The sequence below is a fragment of the Heterocephalus glaber genome, unplaced genomic scaffold (genome assembly GCF_053883595.1).
Source record: "Heterocephalus glaber isolate CG9 unplaced genomic scaffold, H.glaber_assembly_v1.0 deba00001773, whole genome shotgun sequence".
In the NCBI taxonomy this organism is placed as follows: domain Eukaryota; kingdom Metazoa; phylum Chordata; class Mammalia; order Rodentia; family Bathyergidae; genus Heterocephalus; species Heterocephalus glaber.
The window spans coordinates 9,219,889-9,240,066 of NW_028258463.1; the positions used below are offsets into that span (position 1 = coordinate 9,219,889).

Consider the following 20,178-nt stretch of genomic DNA (forward strand, 5'->3'; position numbering starts at 1 on the left):
TTTTTTTCCCTCTCTCAGTACTGGGGATACCTATAAACTTTTAAAAAACTTGGGAGGAGACAGGAATGGAACCCACAGCGTTTATCTGCTGCTGGAAGATCCTGTCATGCTTAAGCTGCCGAGAACATATGGTAACTGATCATAATGGTGCATTCCAATCAGTATTTCTCAGGATCACATAACCAGAAGCTCAAGATATTTTTTTGTTTTGTTTCGTTTGTGTGACACAGAATATCACTGAATAGTCCAGGCTGGCCTCAAAATTACGGTGATCCCCCTGCTTCAGCCTCCTGAGTGCTGGGATTACAGGGGTGCGCCATCACTCCAGGCAGATTTTCTTTTCAGTACAGACTAAACCCTGCATGAAACCCTTTTTGCCTATGGTGTTTCCTCAGTATAAGCTCATCTCCCTACTTCCCTGTCCCCAACTTATTTTTGGTCAGATGTTAATTTTTCTCCAACTATCATTTCAAGGAAAATGCCTGAACTTTGGTAAGCATGTGACTATAGTCAGTAGTATGCAGAACTCATATTTCCCTCAAAACAAACATCTTGGCAATGCTGACACAGTTTACATTTCCTTGGACCTTCATATGCTCTACATGGAATATTACCTGTGTGCAGCCTTTTAAGAATAAGGCCTTCAGTCCCCCGCAGCCTCTCACTAGTGCTTGAATGCCATCCTTGGTTACTTGGTCACACCAGGAAATGTTCAGCTGCTCCAGCAGTGGACACCCCTCGCTTAGAATAGAACATACAATACAAGCAGATCACTACCTCTAACCCAAAGGCACCTGCAGGGTACTCTCATACTCAGCCCAGGCAAAATGTACAAAGCACAAGCATGTTTCTCTGATAAAGACAGAAACCAAGAACTAAGGGACTCATTCCATTTTACAATGCTCTTACGATTTTACAGCATTCTTACAATTAAGAGTTCAGGTTTAAACCCAGATTCCCTATCAAATAATTCTATTAGTATCAAATTAGTAGTAGTAATGAAGATTTTAAAAACTTTATTTATTTAGTTACTTTTGGACACTGGGGTTCAAACTCAGGACCTTGCACTTGCGAGGCAGGGGTGTCGCCACTGAGCTAAATCCCCAGCCCTTTAAAAACTTTATTTAAAAAATTAAATTTATTTATTTACTTATGGTACTGGAGTTAAATTCAGTGCCTGAGGGCCAGGGATTTAGCTCAGTGGTTCTGCCGCCTGCCTCAAAAGCGTTCGATCCCTGGTAAAAAAAAACAAACCCAAAATCAAAATTCAGGACTTGAAAGTATGTGTACATGTCTGTATTATTTACATGTGGGGCCTGTGTTCCCCCATGAAAGAAATTAATTTTATTCTCATTAACCCAAGAGTAATAACATCATAGCAATTGGTTTAAAGAGGCCATAGAAACGTCTGCCCTATATTCTATACCACTTCAGTGAACTTGCTGATACAGTCAGAATATTGTCTGCCAATGCCGTTCTGAAGCAATGGAGCTATTAATAATGAAACGCTTAAGGTTTTTACATTTTATACATTCATTAATTACATTTTCATGCTGAAGTAACAGAGTCAGAGCTGATTTCCCAGTTCTTCGATTGGAACTTCTTGATTAAGTCTAATCTATTTGCAACTCTGCACTGTCTCAGCATTCCATCGAAAACTTCTGGGCACACTCCAAACACTGTCTGATCACATCAAAGCAAGACCCATGAGACTGCTGCTACTGCTCCAGCTCAGTGTCCGAGGCGCTTGGTGAGTGATGTTAGGTGTGGACGGCTCACATTACCTCCTCCACTAAAGCCCCAGAGATGGCCTGACCTGTGTGCGGCCAGCAGCAGGTGAGCTGGCTCTCATCTGAGGGCACGGGAGCTGAGGGGTGTGTGGCTTTAGCCTCCATGCAGCATCAGCAGTGCAGAGATGCCTGGTGTCTGGAAATACAAGCGCTCACCCTGCTTTGAGACAGGGTCTTACTAAACTGCCCAACCTGGGCTCCAATTTGCAGTTCTCCTGCCTCAGTCTCCCAGAGCGCTAGGGTTACAGGTATGTACCACCATGCCCAAATCATCTCTGCCTGAACAATATTACCTTCATCTTCAGTCACTTCTACCCTTATCAATTTAGTTTTACAGCTGGAATACTGATGAACACCAAATGTTTTATATTCTCAAGGTTGTACCAACACTACTTGGGGACTTGACAGCTTTGAAGAAATCTTCTTCTATCTACTCTCAGATAAATGAGATAATTTATGTAAAAATATTTTATAAATAATAAAGGTTATCATACTTCTCCTACATGGCAAACAGTCCTTAGATTTGTATGTGCTCAGTATTCACAAGGAGGGTTTAAAAGGAGTCACATTTAAAACAAATCAGGAAATAAATACAGGAGCCACATTTTTATATATTCTATTTAAATCTACTTTTAATTTTGTTTTTTGAGACAGGGTCTCACTGTATAGTGAGTTCACTGGCCTGGAACTTGAAGTGATCCTCCTGCCACAGCCTCCCAAGTGCTGAGATTACAAGCATGCAGCACCACTCTTGGTTAATTTTTTTAATAGTTCAATTCTTTTTTTGTTTTGTTTTTTTGGTACCAGGGATCAAACTCAGGACCTTGTGCTTGCAAGGGAGGTGCCGGAAGCACTGAGCTAAATCCCCGGCCCAGTTCTTTTCTTTTTAAACAGCTTAATTCTTTATATGCATAAGTATAACCAAAAGTAAGTTTCCCAAAAAAGGGGGGCATTCGATTCCCCTTTTAAGATATACCTTCTGGATCTGTAAAGGACTTTAACCACTTAACAGTTTACTCATGTGTCACCCGGGCAGTGTGTTTGTTTACATACTATCCTGAATGTCATTTCAACCAGTTGACTCTTGTATGGAATAAATTTGATAAAATTGTTTTTTTATCTCCTGTTATATTACTTTATACAAATTAACAAAAAATATGCAATTTTGGTTATCCTGTATTTAAATAAATGGATTGGTAAATGGTTAAAAAATACACAAACTCCATTCATGTACAAATTGTACTGCTGTTCAGAAATTCCAATTATCACGAGTCATTTGAGTATTTCCTCTAATTGTAACTTGCACAGTGGTAAAACTAAAGATCTATCCAAAACTACAGTATATATCCATAAAACAAGGTTGATGTCAATCCCAATCTTATATTGGTTTATGAAAGTATGTATTAATGGACATGCTTATTATAAGGAATTTACCTCAGTGCTTTGAGAGACATGTTTGTTATCGATGTACAGGAAGCCAAGTCAAGGTGCCTGAGTTTGGAACAAAACTTGCTAAGGCTAGTACATGTACTGAAAATGGAGAAAGGAAAAATAATGAATAAACAAAATAAGAACACATTCTTACTGTATCACATACCTTTCTCAGTATATGTGTGCACATTAGAGACAATAAATTTTCATACCCTCTCAAAAGCAGCTCTAAGCCCTGGACCTTTCACACTGAAGAAGGGACTGATACCATTCACAAAGGAAAAAGAAAGGCTGGTTGTGAAGGAGGAAGTTCATGATTCACACTGGCAAACGTTAATAGCTATTAACAGCACACCACTTAAGTGAGCACTCAGGGATCTACATGTACTCTGCAAATCCAGGACACCAGAAAGTTAACAAGCTTCTGCTAGCATGAGCTCAAACATGAGGACCAAAAGTCCTGCCTCTGTTGTTTTACTTAAATCTCTATTGAAGATAATCAACTGCACTGCACTAATGAATCAGATTTCTTCTTTTGTGATACTGGGGATTGAATTCAGTGAGTGCTGAAGTAGATGCCCAGCCCTTTGTGAGAAAGGTCTCCTTCACTAAGTTGCCTAGGCTGGGCTTGAGTTTACAATCCTCTTGTTACAGCATCCTTTGTAGCTGGATTACAAGGATGCACTAGTACGCTTGGAAAAAGAATTAGATTTTTTCTGAGGCATATGAAAGATGAGTTGGTATTGTGCTGAACAATAAGTAGCTGATACTACTACCCACTGTACTTTAAGAACTTTTTTGGGGGCTGGGGATTTAGCTCAGTGGTGCCGCTGCCGGCCTCACAAGCGAAAGGTCCCAAGTTTAATCCCCAGTACCAAAAAAAAAAGTTAAACACACATTCTTTTTTCGATGATGTATCTCCCCCCTAGGTATTTGGGTGGACCAATGCTTTTGTATCTTTTGGACAGACAACAGGTCCTACAGTAAGCCTAGCTTTGTAAGAGACTGCCAAACAGGCTGGCCTCAAACCCACCATCCTCCTGCCTCAGCCTCCTTAGTACTGGGATTACAGGTATGTATCACCATGTCCAGCTTTCTCTATATTCTTTCCTTTCTTTCCTTCTTTCTTTCTTGGGACCTTGCGCTTTCGAGGTAGGTGGTGGAACCACTGAGCTAAATCCCCAGCCCTCTCTATATACTTAAAAAAATGTTTTTTCCCCAATACTGAGGCACTGTATCCCAATCCCTTCTTAAATTTTTTCTAGATTTTGAGACAGGATCTCACTAAGTCAACAAGTTGTCCAAACTGAGCTCAAACTTGCCATCCTCCTTTCTCAGCTTCTCAGACTGCTAGGATTACAGGCATGAGCCACCATCCTTGATCTTCCAATATTGTTCTTCATTTTAAAAAATTGTTTTGACTACTGCATTCTCTCATACATTTTAGGACCAACCTGTCAGTTTCTTAAAAAAAAACAAAAACAGATTCTGCCAGGAATTGTACTGAATCTATAAATTAATTTGGAGAGATCTGCTGCCACCTCAACAATGTTACATATTCCAAAGGGTGAACACAGATTGTCATTCCATTTTTTTTTTTTTTTGAGAGGGTCTATGTAGTCCAGACTGGCCTTGAACTCACTATATAGCTCAGGCTGGCCTCGAACTCGAGGCAATTCTCCTGCCTCAGCCTCCCCAGTGCTAGGATTCTGTTTCTCCATTTTATATCCCCTTTAATTTCTCCAGTAATGTTTGGTGATTTTCAGTGCACCAATCTTGTACTTCTTTTGTTAAACTTATTTGTAAATATTTGATTTTTACTGTGCATGAAACTATTTTCTTAGTTTCAATTTTGGACTGCTCGTCACTAATGTATAGTAACAGAATTACTTTTCTACACTTTATATATATATACACACACACACACACACACACACATATATATATATATATAAATATATATAATTTTTTTTTTTTTTTTTTTTTTGGTGTGTGGTATTGAGGATTGAACCCAGGGCCCTTCTACTAAGCCACATCCCCAGCCCTTTTTATTATTTATTTTTGGTACTGGGGATCAAACTCGGGACTTTGTGCTTGTCAGGCAGGCATGGCGCCACTGAGCTACATGCCCAGCCCTTTAATTTTTGAGACCTGGGAGGGTTCAAACTTGAAATCCTCTTGCTTTAGCCTTTCAGAGCATTGGGATTACAGGTATACAATACCACACCCTGCTTGTACAATGATCTTGTTGCAAGTGAGCTTCTTAAACTTGTTTATGAATTATAGTATTTTTTGATGGTTTCCTTATGATTTTCTACATAAATTACAGAATTATGTTATTTGTAAGTAAAGTTTACTTCACTCCTTTCCATCAGTATTCATTAAAAAAAAACTACGGGCACTGGCTAGACCCTACAATGCAAAGTTTGTTGCTTTTTTTTTTTAGGTACCGGGGATCGAACTTGGGTCATTGCATTTGCGCAGCAGGTGGCGAAACCACTGAGCTAAATCCCCGGCCCTGCAATGCAAAGTTGAATAGAAAGTGTTTGGGCTGGGGGGTGGAGCTCAGTGGTAGACTGCATGACTAGCAGATGTGAGGCCGAGTTCAGTCCCCAGTAACACCCCCCCCCAAAGGTGTGGTTATTCCTGACCTTAGGGAAAAAGCATTCAGTCTTTCACCATTAAGGTTGATGTTGACAGTAGGTTTTTCATAGATGCCTTTGACCACATTGGAGAAAGTTCCTCGTAGTGTTTGTTTTCATCACGAAAGGGTACTGGATTTTGCCATGTGCATTTTCTGTGCCTAGTAATGTATTAGTTATCTTTCTGCATAGTAAATTACCCTAACAGAAATTGGCTTAAAGTAACATACTTAATGTCTCAGTTTTTGTGAGTCAGGAGCACATGGGCCACTTAGCAGAGTGCCTCTGGGTGAGACTCTCAGAGCCTATTGTCAAGGTACTGGACCTTGGCTGCAATCATCTCCAAGCTTCACTGGGTTTAGATCTCTTCCCCAGCTCATTAGATGGCTGTTGGCTGACGCAGAAGATCCAATTTGAAGCTCATTCTTGGCTTTGGTAGGTGTCAGGCCCTCGTGAGTGGCTGGCTGGAGACTGATTCCTGGCCACATGGACCTCTCCACAGAGGGACTCACAGCAGAGCAGCCTGCCTCTGTGAGAGTCAAGGGCCCAGGAGAAATCAGAGCAGCACAGAATTGCTGCAACTCAATCTCAAAAACAACATCCCATCCCTTCTGCAGGATTTATTCTATTGTTAGAAATGAGTCACAAGGGTCACGATGTCCACAAGCGGAAAGGATTACACAAGAGCAGAAATACCCAGAAGTGGGGATTATTTGAAGGTCATCTATTACAATGAGATGATCACGTGGTTTTTGCTCTTTATCCCAGAGGTCAGCAAATTATGGTTCAAGGGCCAAATTTTGCCTGCTGCTTGTTTTCATATGGCCCACAAATACTGTTTATTTATTCATTTTTGTGGTACTGGGGATTGAAGCCAGGGCCTCACAGTTGTGGGCCACACCCACAGCCCTTTATTCACTTTACTGAATAGTTTCTCTAGTGTGAGAAACTGAAAGTGTAAATAAGGGCTAAAATGATTAAAATGAATAATTGATAATTTGAAATAAGGAGAAAAGTCCAAATGGGTAGGGGTGATGGAAGGGGAAAGAAGGGAAAGGAAAAATTATGAGAAAAGAAAAAAAAAAATGGAAATGAAGTCTATGTAAATAGGGAAGGGTGGAGGGGGTGAAGGGCACACAGGTAATGGGGAAAAAAATAAGAACCAAGATACATCATGCACAGGTACAAGCACCCAATGACAAATGTAAACGCATTGTATACCTAAAATGTACCAGAAAAGAACGTAAGAATAAAAAAAAAAAAATTTTTTTTTGGTACTGGGGATCGAACTTGGGACCTTGAGCCTGTGAGGCGGGTGGGGAGCCACTGAGCTAAATCCCGGGCTCTAAAAAAATTTTTTTTGGAGACAAGGTCTTACTTTGTAGTTCAGGCTATTTTTTTTTTTTTTTTTTTGGTACCGGGGATTGAACTCAGGTCCTTGCACTTGCGCAGCAGGTGGCAAAACCACTGAGCATCATCCCTGGCCTGTTCAGGCTGGTTTTGAACTCACTATGTAGCCCAGGTTGGATTCGAACTTACGATGATCCTCCTGCCTCAGCCTCCTAAGTGCTGAGATTACAGGCATACACCATGCCTGTCTCTTGCTCCTTTAGTCTCCTTGGACTCTGATCTCTTTCTCTTCATATCAGCAAGAACTTTGACATAGTCTGGAAAATGCCTCTGAGATTTTTTCATAGGGCTCACACTTCATTTATTTCTCAGTCTTGTGTGTGTGCGCTGATATTTTAATTTGTTTTCTTTCTATGTTTTATCCGGTTTTGTAGTTGTCTTTGGCAGGAAAGCAGTTGCTGTCACTGTCAGAAATAGAATCCTTGGGCTGCTGCTGCTTGCCTCGAAAGCGCAAGGTCCGGAGTTCGATCCCCGGTACCACACACAAAAAAGAAGCAGAATCTTTGTTCACGATTTTTAAAAATTTACACTTTTTTGCCTGGTGTGGTGGTGTGTGCTTGTAATCCCAGGACTCTGGAAGGCTAAGGTAGAAGGACTGCATGTTCAAGCATAGTCCGGGCAATGTAGCAACTTAGTGAAGTCCCCCAACCCAAAGGTGGGGAGGTGTGAATGTAGCTCAGTGAAAGGCCCTGGGTTCAATTCCCAGTGTCATTCCCTGTCCAAAGTACTTACTTACTTACCCCTTTAAAACACTTTTTTATTTTGAGACAGGGTTTTACTAGGTGGCTAAATTGCCTAGGCTGGACTCAAACTTGTGATACTCTTGCCTCAGCCTCCCAGAATACTGCAATTTCAAGTGTGTGTCAGCAAGCCCAGCTTCTTTAATTTCGTTTATACTGTGAGTGGTACAGATAAAGCACATTTAGAGATTTTCATTAAATAACTGCTATTAGTACTGATGAACACAATCTGTTTAGTCTTGCTTAATTAGTACTTTAATCTTTTTATAGAATTTATCTATTTACTGTCACTTTTATTATCTCTACTGCAAATACACTGACTATGACTTTCTACTTCACTTTAAATAAAAGACAGGATTTCAAATTCTTATTCCATTTTTACTTTCATGTTGCTTTTTCCTTTTAGAATCTTTCCTCTGTAAAATCAAGATGAAAGCAGCTCAGTATGTTAATTAGCCTTGATCTAAAGCTTCTATAGGTCACACATACAGTCTATGACTTACCCTTCTAAAACATGCAGTACTTACGCATCTGTTGTCTTTGTACACCCATTTAGATTCAGTACTTCAATGTTCCTACAGTTTTGTGCAAAGGTCCTTTATGGGAAAGAACCAAAGTAAAAGGTTTAAATAAAATGGGAACATTCCAAGCCTAAAAAGTAATAAAATGATTTATTTTTCATAATACTGATTGTTGATACTTGGTATATTGTGATAGGAGAAATATGTATTTGTTTTCAATCTCCAGTTATTTGAATAGAGCTCTTAAGACGCCTGTAATTCCTAAGTGACAGGGGGAAAGGAGTGTCTTTTGTTATAATACTTGTTGTTCAACTATGCCTAGGTAACATGGCCATTGTAAAAAGCCCTAAAAGATGGGTACAGGGGAGCTTCTGGGTTGGTAAGCACAATCATCATGAGGTGGGAGGGTAGAATGCCTTAATTTCCCAGGGAAGGTCCTGTGCTTGGGATCCTTTGAATCTTAACCATGTACTTCATCTGCATCCTTCATGATAACTGGTAAAGTAACTAAAGCACCATGTAACAGATTTTCAAGCCCCAGGAAGGGATCAGGGGAACCCCCTGACTTCTATCCCATTCATCAGAAGTACACAGCAGCTGGGCATGGTACTGTACTATGGGAGGCTGAGGCAGGAGGATCACAAGTTCAAGCCCAGCCTAGGCAATTAGCAAGATCCTGTCTCAAAATAAAATAAAAAGGGCAGAGGATGTAGCTCAGTACAAAAAAGGCCCTGTTTTCAATTCTCAGTATCCGGCCCCCCCAAAAAAGTATACAGCAATGTGGGACGTGCAACTGTCATCTCAAGTATGGGCAGTCTTTTGGACTTATCCTATTGGTGCCTGAGGTTACTGTGTGCTTACTGTCAGTACTGAATTATAAGACATCAAAAAATTGGTCATTGGTGGAAAAAGACAAAAGTTCAAAGAACAAAAAATCTCAGGTTCCAAAAGAACCATTTATAGTGGGGAATCTGGCCTTTCTGGGGGAACTATCTGCTCTTCTTCTTTTTTTTTTTCTGGTACTGGGGATTGAATCCAGGACCTTGCGCTTGCTAGGCAGGTATGGTAACATGGAGCTACATTCTGGCCCCTATTCTTAAAACCAGTCTTTCTCTTACCAGCTATTTTTGTTATAAACAATGTATGCACATTTGAATTTTTAAAAAATGTATTTGAATTTATAACCACTTAGAAATTTTAAAAACTACTTAGGTATTTTCTGGTGAGGCGATGCTGTTCTTTATTTCAATCAAAGTGATTAATCAAGCCAGGGGTGGTGGCCCATGCCTGTAATTCCAGCAGTATGGGAAGCTGCAGTTGAGGCATGGTCAATTCCAGCCTTAGTGATTTAGCAAGACCCTGTCTCAAAATAAAAAATTTAAAAAGGGCTGGGAAGCCAGGCATGGGTCTGTACCCTCAGCCCTCACGAGGCTGAGGTCAGTGGATCACTCTGAGTTTCAGGCCAGCCTGCACTAAACAAAAGAGCTTAGGATGCAGCACCACATGAATGTCCTGGGTTTAATTTTCAGTTAAAAAACAAATCAAAACAGATTAATCAGTAATTACCATTATTTTTTTTACCTTAATGCATTGTCTCCTACTCCAAGACACCCACGAAGACTTAACTTTCGTAAAAACCCTCCACATCGCTTTGAAATATTCTCCACTACCCGGCCCTGTAACAAGGAATAGGTAAATAGACAACCTGCCTCACTGATTCTGAGAAAAATACATATTATTTTTTTAACAATTTATAAACAGAAAGAAATGGCTTCTATTTGTTTCAAAAAACTAAATAGGAAAATACTGTGTTCAATTTGTAAGATGTTCTGTATTTGAGGAATGGTGTTTCCTAGGTCTCTTATGGCACCATATGAATGTATACTGTCCATACCTGGTTTAAAATCACAGCTACTGAACCGGGCACAGGGGCTCATGCCTGTAATCCCAGCACTTGGGAAGCTAAGGCAGGAGGACTGCTGTGAGTCTGAGGCCAGCTTAAACTACACAGCGAGACCCTGTCTCAAAAAAACAAAACAGATGCCCAGATGCCCATCAACAGATGAATAGATAAAATGTGGTTTTTATATACAATACAATGGAGTACTACTATGCATAAAGAAGAGTAAACTTGAGACATTTTTAGGTAAATGGATGCACCTTGAGACCATACTTTTAAGTGAAATAAATTGGACATACATGTTTAAATATCGCATTGTTTCTCTTGTGTGAGAAACCAAACGTGTGAATGGATGACAGATATTGGGAAGCAGGAAGAAAATGTTTAAATGGGAAAGAGAACAAGGGAGAGGGCAAGGGGAAGCTAAAGAAAGGAAAAGGGAAAAATGAGAATAGAAGGAAAAAATGAAAACAAAATTTTTGTAAATAAGGAGTGGAAGAAAGGTTGAAGGGAGGGGAGGGGAATGGAAAAAAAAAAAAAAGAAGCGAGATATTTTATGTACTGGTAGAAATTCCCTATGATGAATGTGATCACTATGCTTACCAAAAGGGTACCAATAAAATTCATTTAAAACCAAACCAAACAAAAAAACAGCAACTGAAGGACAATATACATATCCATCTTCATATCCTTTCCAAAGAGGCAACATGCAAATACCATCCCAATGGCTCTACTGTTCTTCAATAAACAAATACAAAACGAACAAACACCAAACACATGTTCATAATTTGGCAAAAACAAAACACCTGGGGTCCTATTCGGGCCTGAAATTATTCTAAATAATTTAGTATTATTTCAATGAAATAATTTCGCTTATTCTCAAAAACTAAAGAAACTCTTGGGAACTTCTGGCAACTCCAATGAATTTCAGATACATTGAAAATAGTAGTTTCTCTTTTTGGGGAAAATAAGATTTATATGGCTGGTGCTAATCTGTTCGACACTGTAATTACAAGAGAAATGGTGCCACACACCACATAATTATACCTCAATATCCCTCTGGAAATCAAATAGATCAATTCGCTGCCAGTTGCTGCCATCCAGAGCAAGAACATTCCAGGCCTATTTTGAAGAAAAAGAGACAGACGGAGCAAAGTTGAAAGGAAAACAGTGACATTCACATTTACCAGTCAACCAATGACTGAAGCACACTGAAAAATCCCCCAGTGCCTACCGGTAACTAATCCCAGCCTGTCTGCCTTAATCTGACACATACTTTACTCTCCATCAATGAGTGGGCAGAGACTTATAGCTACAGAAGATCTTGAACTAGGGAAGGGCAGGTTGTGGTGTTACAGCCAGGACCAGATTGGAACAGACTAGACTCTCTCAACTCCCCTGTTTAACAGTTCTGGGGATTGAACTTAGGACCTCTACTCTAAACTTCATCCCCAGTCCTTTTTATTGTTTGTTTTGAGACAGGGACTTGTTGTAGTACAGGTCTGTAATCCCAACTACTTAGGAGGCTGAGGCAGGAAGACTGAAGAATCCAGCCTGGGCAACTTAGCAAGACCCTGTCTTAGAAATAAGGGTTTGGGATGTAGCTCAGTGGTACAGTGTTGCCTAGCATGTGTGATGCTCTGGGTTCAAACTCCAGTTCTGGTGGAAAAAAATCATCCTAACACCATTGGTTGTTTTTAAAATAGCTGATACATGCATATTGATATGGTATGTAAGACAATTGTTCTTACTGTGTTTCTTTGAAGGTGGTCCTAAGTGTCCCTTCAAAATCCTTACCATAACTACCACCAAACAAACCAAAACAACCTTAATGCAGAAAATTCCTGTCATATTAATTTTAATTTCTGAGTTGGCATGGTGAGGTACTCCTATATGCCCAGCACTCTGGCAGACTGAGACAGGAAGAGCGTGAGTTCCAGCCTAGCCTAGGCAACTTAACAAGACCCGGTCTTGAAATAAAAATTTAGAAAAAGGGTTGGAACTGCAGCTCAGTGCAAAGGCCCTGGATTCAATCCCTAGTATCATGAGGGGAGAAAAAAAAAGGAATTCTTGCATCCCAGAAGTGAATTTTTGTTAGCTATTTGGTAGTATCTGTTGAATGAATTAAAAGCTGGCATCTGATTTATAAAAAAGATAACTGGAGGGCCAAGGATTTAGCTCAGTGGTGCAGTGCCTGCCCGGCAAGTGCAAGGCCCTGGGTTCGATTCCCGGTACCAAAAGAGAAAAGTGAAAAAAGAAAAAAAAAAAAAAAGATAACTGGGGGCCGGGTTTTAGCTCAGTGACACCACACCTGCCTCGAAAGCACAAGGTTCTGAGTTCGATCGCCCGTACCAAAAAAAAAAAAAAAAGATTCATAAGGTAATTTTCCCATAATGAAGATTCTACCCTATATTTTAGTGGCAGCCTAGGAAATTACGGCATTTGGCCATTTTGTCACAGCAAGGCCACAGCAATTTGTCTGTTGAGACAAACTGGATAGCTAAGCACAATTTAGAAGTTGAGGGCCAGGATTTAGCTCAGTGGCACCACTCCTGCCTTGCACGCACAAGGTCCTGAGTTCGATCCCTGGTACCGCAAAAAAAAATTTAGAAGCTGATCTAGGAATGTGTTATGGCTTTTATCTAGATGTCCCCCAAAGCCTCAGGCGCTCACAGGTGGAGCTTTTCCAGGTGGGGCTTTTCAGATCTGGCCATATCTAGGGGATGTCATACTGGGATTAAGGGTGTGTGGCATTAAATTAGTTCAGATTGGAATTAGCATAGCTGTGGGTGTGGCTGAATGGATTTACTGAAGACAGAGGGCCCAGCCCAGGTGTGGGTGGCACCACCCAAAAGGCTTGCACCCTAGAGGGAATAAAGGGAAAGGCAGGCTTGGGACTATTTCCTGCCTGCCGGGCCATGCACTGTTTCTCTTCTGCCATATCCCTATGCCAAGCTGCCTGGCCATGGAAGCTTATAAACTGAGACAAAATAAACCTTTCCTCCTCTAACTTCAGATGTCAGGTATTTTGTCCAAACAATGAGAAAAGTAACTAAGACACACTGAAATCCGGTTTGCTCTGCAACTTCTTCCTGTCCTAAGGATTGAACCTAGGACCTATGGATGCAAGGCAAGCACTTTGCCACTGACTCACATTCCCATTCCTACCTTTAAAAGCAATTCTAGCTAGGGCTGGGGATTTAGCTCAGTGGTTCCACTGCCTTGGTTTACAAGGTCCCGAGTTCAATTAACAGTACCAAAAAACCCCCACCAAACAACAAAAAAACAATTCTACCCAACCTCTTTTAGGAATATGGAGAAATAATGCAAGAATTAGATGCCTAAGACTCATGTATAAATACATATATATTTGTGTGTGCTTATATAAATTGAATTAGGAAAATAATATAGCATGATTTTATTATGACTGAATTACGCCTAACCTTTTCAAAAATTAATTTCTTTTCTTTTTTTTTTTTTTTGGTACCGGGGATCGAACTTGGGTCCTTGCGCTTGTGGAGCAGGCAGCGAAAGCTCTGAGCTAAATCCCAGGCCCAAAAATTAATTTCTTAAGATTAACTTTTTAAATGTGATAATAGGAAATGAAGCCAGGGCCTCATGTGTGCTAGGCAAGCACTATACTACTGAGCTATCTTCCCAAACGACCCTCCCCCTTCTTTGTTTTTTGAGACAAGGTCGTGCCTCGTAGTTCAGGCTGGCCTGGAACTCTCTACGTAGTCCAGGCTGGCCTCCAGCTTGCAGCAATCCTACCTCAACTTCCCAAGTGCTGGGATTACAGGCATGCGCCACCATGCCTGGCTTCCCAGACCTTTTATTATATTTCTCTTAAATTTTGAGACACGGACTACTCCCTAAGTTGTCCAAGTTGCCTCAAACTTGTAATCCTCCTGCTTCAGACTTCTGAGTAGCTGTATGCCATGGCGAAATAACATAACAATGTACATGAAATACCTAAAACATGGTTAATTTACTGCAAAGAGCGTCATCCTCAGTGTCAGGAAGGGGTCCCCTATAACCTTTGGCACACATGCCACAAGTGGGCTGTTTATATCACTGAAAGCTCTAAAAGGTTTCCCATCACTGCCCTATAATCATGCCAACCTTTCTTACCCTGGAAACCTGTGCACAGCGACACAAGGTAACGACATCGAGGAAAGAAAATATCCTAAAAAGAGAGAGAGACAAATTTTATTGTATGATAAAATACTTTGTTGATTTTTAAAAAATTTAAAAAATTTTACTAACACGTTTGCAGTACACATCTTAATTCTTTTTATGTCCCCCTTGCCCTCCCTCCCTGCTCATCCTCCCATCTCTTGATCTTCTTCCTGAGAAAGATCTATTTTTCTACTTCCTATTATCTAACTTTTATTTGGTTTTTAATTGGTACTTTGGGTTTCCCATGTACACACACATGTGCCTACCATTAATGCACATAGACAGGCATAAGTTTTTTCAAACAAATACATAAAAACTTGAATAATTTACAAAGATAAGTGCCTATATAAAACATAAAGGGAGAAGGTAGTCATTTACTTCATAATGTACATGTAAGTGCTGTACAAGTTATAGATACTTGCGGTATTACCAGATGGAGACCAGGGAGCACTAGTTAGAAGAAGGGAGGCTGGAATTTCTATTCCAGTTACCTGAAGTGTAAAAAGCTTCCTGGGCCTGGGATTTAGCTCAGTGGTTCCAAGCGCCTGCCCTGTAGGTGCAAGGTCCCAAGTTTGATGCCCGGTACCAAAAAAACCCAAAAAACAAACAAACCAAAATAAATAAAAAAGCTTCCTAGTTAGCTTAATAGAATGAAATTTTGTTGTTTAATGATCAGAGGCCATCAATCTTATTCAGGCACTTGTCATAAGCTGAGTTAATAATTACATCACATAGAAAGTCATGTGCATTTTATAATTATTTCTGGTCTTTAAAATAGTAAATTATACTTTTTAAAAAATGGTGACAAAATTTAAAAAAATAAAAACAGTGACAAAGTTTCACATTAAAGGTAGGATGAAATAGGTTCTGCAGAGTAAGCTTGGGCCAAGTAAATTAGGAAAAAGGGAGGAAAAAAATACACTTTACACTACAAGGTAGGGTACTGTGAAGAGAGACACAATAGCCTCCTTTTAACCGTTTCTAATATATAGTTCAGCAGCATTAAATTCACACTGCTATACGATAGCCACCATCCATCTCCAAAACTTTTTCATCTTCCGAAGCCAAAATTCTGCACTCATTAAACAATAACGACCCCTCATGTTCATGTCCCAGGCCCTGGCAGCCATCACCCCACGCTATGTCTCTGTAGGACTGACTACTCTAGGAACTGAAACTTTGTCATCTGTGTCTTACAATTTCACCTAGCAAAATGTCTCAAAGTTCTCCAAGGTTGTCAGCACATACAGAATTCCTTTTTCCCTGCATGTATACGACACAATTACACATCCATTGAGGGACGCTGGCTTTCTTTCATCTTTTAGCTACTGTGGATTCTGCTCCTATAAACATGAGAATACAAATTCCTGTTAGGGTCATTGCTTTTAGTGTTTCTGGTACATATGCAGAAGCAGAACTGCTGAATCACCTAATGTTTTAATTTTTTGAGGTATTATCAGTGTACAAATGTTCTAACTTCTCCACATCTTTGTCACCACCACTCTATTTTGCTTATTTTTATTTTTAAAAGAGTCTTTACTAATGGATGTGAAATGGGAGCTGGTACCTCAGTTGTGTTTTGTTTCATGAGACAGGGTCTCACTACGTAGTTCAACCTGGCCTTGAACTCACTATTCAGCCCAGGCTGGCCTCCAACTCACAGTGACCCTCCTGCCTCAGCTGCCCAGTGCTGTGTTTTGACTAGCATTTCCCTAATGATTAGTCCTTGAGAATCCTTTCATGTGCTTCTTGGCCATTTACATATCTTCTTGGGGAACCAATTGTTTAAGTCATTTAACCATTTTAAAATTAAGTTGTTCTTTATGTAGTCTAGACAATATTTATTTATTTATTTATTTTTGGTACCAGGGATCGAACTTGGGACCCTGCACTTGTGAGGCAGGCGACGGCACCACTGAGCTAAATCCCCGGCCCAATAATTCTTTATCATATATATGATTTGCAAGTATTTTTTGCTATCCTGACAGTTGCCTTTTTACTGCTGGGTGTCCTTTTTTTTATTATTTTTTGAGACAGGGTCTTGCTATGTAGTTCAGGCTGGCCTTGAACTCAAATACCTGGTGATCCACCTCACCCTGGCTCCCTGGGTGTCCTTTAATGTGCAAAAACTTTTAATTATGCCACACTTAATCTTAGCAAAAAGGCCGAGAAGTGATAAAAAACTTTTAATTATGAAGTAGTCAAATTTACTTATTTTTCTTTTGCTTTCTGAGGTTTTGGTGTCATAACTAAGAATTCAATGACAAGACCAATACCATGAAGCTTTGTCTGTTTTTTTTCAAGAATTTTTATAATTTTAGCTCCTTCATTTAAGTCTTTTGATTCCTTTTCAATTGATTTTTGTAAATGGTGTAAGGTAAGGGTCTAATTTCCTTTTTTTGTTGTTTTCTTTTTGGTGGTGCTTGAGATAAAGTCCAGGGCCTTGAGTCTGCTGAGCATGCTACCAGTGTGCTACATCCCCAGCCCAACTTCATTCTTTTGCACATGGATATTTGGTTTTCTCAACACCATTTGTGTCTTCTCTTCAAAAACCAGTGAGTTGGACATGGTGGTGCAAGCTTGTAATATCAGCACATGGGAGGCTGAGAAAGGACTGTCCCAAGTTCAAGGCCAGCCTCAACTATACCATGTCTCAAATCAACTAAACATATTATTATTATTATTATTATTTTCTTTTTGGTACAGGGATCAAACTCAGGACCTTGTGTTTGCAAGGCAGGCGCGGTGCCACTGAGCTAAATCCCCGGGCCTCAAACATATTATTTGATAATGGGCATAGTGGCATACACTTGTAATCCCAGCACTCTTTAAGACCTCAGCAGGAGGATGGCAAGTTTGAGTGCAGCCTGGGTGACTTAGGAACTTATGGAGACTCTGTCTCAAAATTTAAAAAAATTAAAAAGGGGGGCAACCCACTTTCTGGTCCCCCCCCTTCCTAGATAGAAGCTGTCTTTCTCTCAATAAATTTTTCCTACTCTTAACTTCCATTGTTCCTAGAATTCATTCTTTCAATTTAGAAAACACGAACTCGTGTTTCTGATACCTAGTAGGTTTGGGAGTTGCATCTCTTCCCCTTATATCATTTTGGAGGTCTTCTACCAAGATTACTGGTTGGAGAGGCTGTCAAACTCCAAGTAGTCATACAAATGGAACCAATGACAAATGTGCTAGACTTCTTTTACTGCGATTCACCAGACTGACCTTGTAAACAGCTCATAACTGCCAAATTACACAATATGACCTCTATGTTGGATTCTGAAATCCTGGGCCTTTTCCTAATCCTCTTTGTGGGAGGCTATTCCTAGTTCTTCCTGGTGCAAACACTTGTTGGTATATTCATTGAAATCCTGCTGACCTTGTAATTTGGCCCATGTATTCTTAACTGTTTCTTTGGCTTTGTCTTCTCCGGACTCCAAGGTACAAGCCTACCCAAGATGACAATGCCTGGAGGATTCTGAGGGCCTTTAGATAGACCCTCTGTAGAGTAACTCTTTTTTTTTGGTACCGGGGATCGAACTTGGGACCTTGCGCTTGCGAGGCAGGCGCCGGAACCACTGAGCTAAATCCCCGGCCCATGTAGAGTAACTCTTGAATGCTGATCACAACTATGACCCTCTTCAGCTGGAAGTAGTCAGAAAGGTCTTCACCCTTTGTCCCCTTCACAGCACTTCTAGGGATACTTCTTTAGAGGGGGGAATATGGCAGATAGCTAAATTAATTAAGATATCTTGTAGGAAGTCAGCCAAGGCCAGCCCATGAGGAGCCAACATGGAGGACAATGAAGACACATTCACTGAAGGTCAGCATTGTAAAAGAGAAACTACCACACACCCAAGTAGGATAAATAGCAGTGACTGGTATTCTAAATAGGTATCGGTCACCTGGGTGGGGAACCAAGATCTTCCAGGAAAGAACACTGACCCACTCCTTACCACTGAAAATCCTTGCTCATTCCTTGCACCTTGCTACGTGTATTATTTCCCCATTGGATCCCCATTGAATCAATGTTTCTTTTTCTTTTCTTTTTTTTTGTATGGGGGATTGAACTCGGGTCCTTCTGCTTGCAAGGCAGGTGGCAGAACCACTGAGCTAAATCCTCGGCCCTTAATCAATGTTTCTTAAGTGACTGTACTTGTAATCTTACTAGTTGACTACAGTTTTGTCCCACCTTGTACCCACCTCACCTCATGGCTTTGTCCCATAAAACACCTTTGAGAAGTTTTGTGAGCAGGCAACCCACTTTCTGGTCCCCTTTCTGCCTCTCTTAGCAGCTCTCTTTCTCTCAGAAAACTTTTCCTACTCTTAAAAAGGGATGGGCTGTAGCTCAGTGTGAAGGTGCTGGGTTCAATTCTCAGTACTGAAAATAAAAAACTGACCATGTAAAGATTTCTTTCTAGGATCTCTGCTCTATTCCAATGGCCTATTTGTCTTATGCCAATACAACACTATTTTAAATATTTTTCAGGGTTTTTTTGGTACCAGGGATTGAACTCGGGACCTTGTGCTTGCGCGGCAGGCACCGCAACCACCGAGCTAAATCCCCGGCCCAAATATTTTCAGTTTTGAACCAGAAAGTGTTTTTGATTCAAACAGTTGCATGATGTCAAAAAATCTAGTACTAGAAACTGAGTTGTTCACAAGAAACTTCCTTTATACTTTCTTACACATTTACTTCTCAAATAAATTTCTGTGTGTTTTGTTTTCTTTTTGGCAGTACTAGGGATTGAACCCAAGGCCTTCAGCATGCTAGGCAAGCACTCTATCACTGACCTATATCCCCACGTCCTAATAGATTTCTGATACATTTTGAAGGGATACAATGGAAGGGATTAAACTTTGTTTTTGTTGGTTTGCTTCTGCAGATTGAACCCAAGACCTTCACACTGAGGTATGTATCTCCTGTCCTTTTTATTTTGAGATAGGGTCTTGGTCAATTGCCTAAGCTAGGCTCAAATTTGCAATCTTCCTGCTTCAGCCTCTCAGAGTGCCAGGATTACAGGTGTGTGCCACCATTCCAGGTTCAAAAGCCTGATCAAAACTGATAAATGAACTTCAAGGGTTAAATGAGGGGCAACAGGGTGAGTAAACAGAACTGATATCCTGCAGTCTCAGAAAGACACCAGCAAGGAGCAGCAAAGTCTGAACAGAAGCCCAGAAGGGCCAGGGATTTAGCTCAGTGGCACTGTACTGTGCCTGGCTTCAATCCCCAGTACCAAAAAAAAAAAAAAAGCTGAACAGAAGCCCAGAGGACAATTATGGTGAAATAATGAAGTGAAAGCAGGTGTCTGTGGGCAATTTGCAGTAATGCTTAGAGTCTGATTTCTCCAAAGAGGACCAGATTCATAGGATCAAAGAGGGAAAAAACTTATTTAGATTTAGAGGTTGGTGAGTTTTACATATTCATTCAAAAGCACTTCTAAGGCTGTCTGAGGTCCCTGTGGCTAAGCAGCTCACTGTGAGAAGCTCAAGGTAGACACAAAATAAATGAAATATTTGAGAAGCAGTAAGTACTACAAACAACACAATAAAGAGTGGTCAGGGAAA

At 40.4% G+C, this 20,178-nt stretch overlaps 1 protein-coding gene across 11 annotated transcripts in view; it reads right to left on the minus strand.

Moving 5' to 3' along the window:
* The window catches only part of Fbxl20 (F-box and leucine rich repeat protein 20), an 89,995-nt gene that overhangs the window by 22,775 nt on the left and 47,042 nt on the right, over positions 1-20,178 (minus strand). For 9 of the 11 annotated variants that reach the window (XM_087202167.1, XM_004859509.3, XM_021240296.2 and 6 more), the window contains 6 exons: positions 14,566-14,620; positions 11,482-11,556; positions 10,116-10,210; positions 8,541-8,609; positions 3,225-3,320; positions 615-741 (listed from right to left, as the gene is read on the minus strand). In XM_087202167.1, coding sequence (XP_087058293.1) covers positions 615-741; positions 3,225-3,320; positions 8,541-8,609; positions 10,116-10,210; positions 11,482-11,556; positions 14,566-14,620 — 517 coding nt within the window. The remainder of the gene's footprint in view (positions 1-614; positions 742-3,224; positions 3,321-8,540; positions 8,610-10,115; positions 10,211-11,481; positions 11,557-14,565; positions 14,621-20,178) is intronic. The other 2 variants (XM_087202170.1, XM_021240298.2) reach the window with 1 other exon arrangement.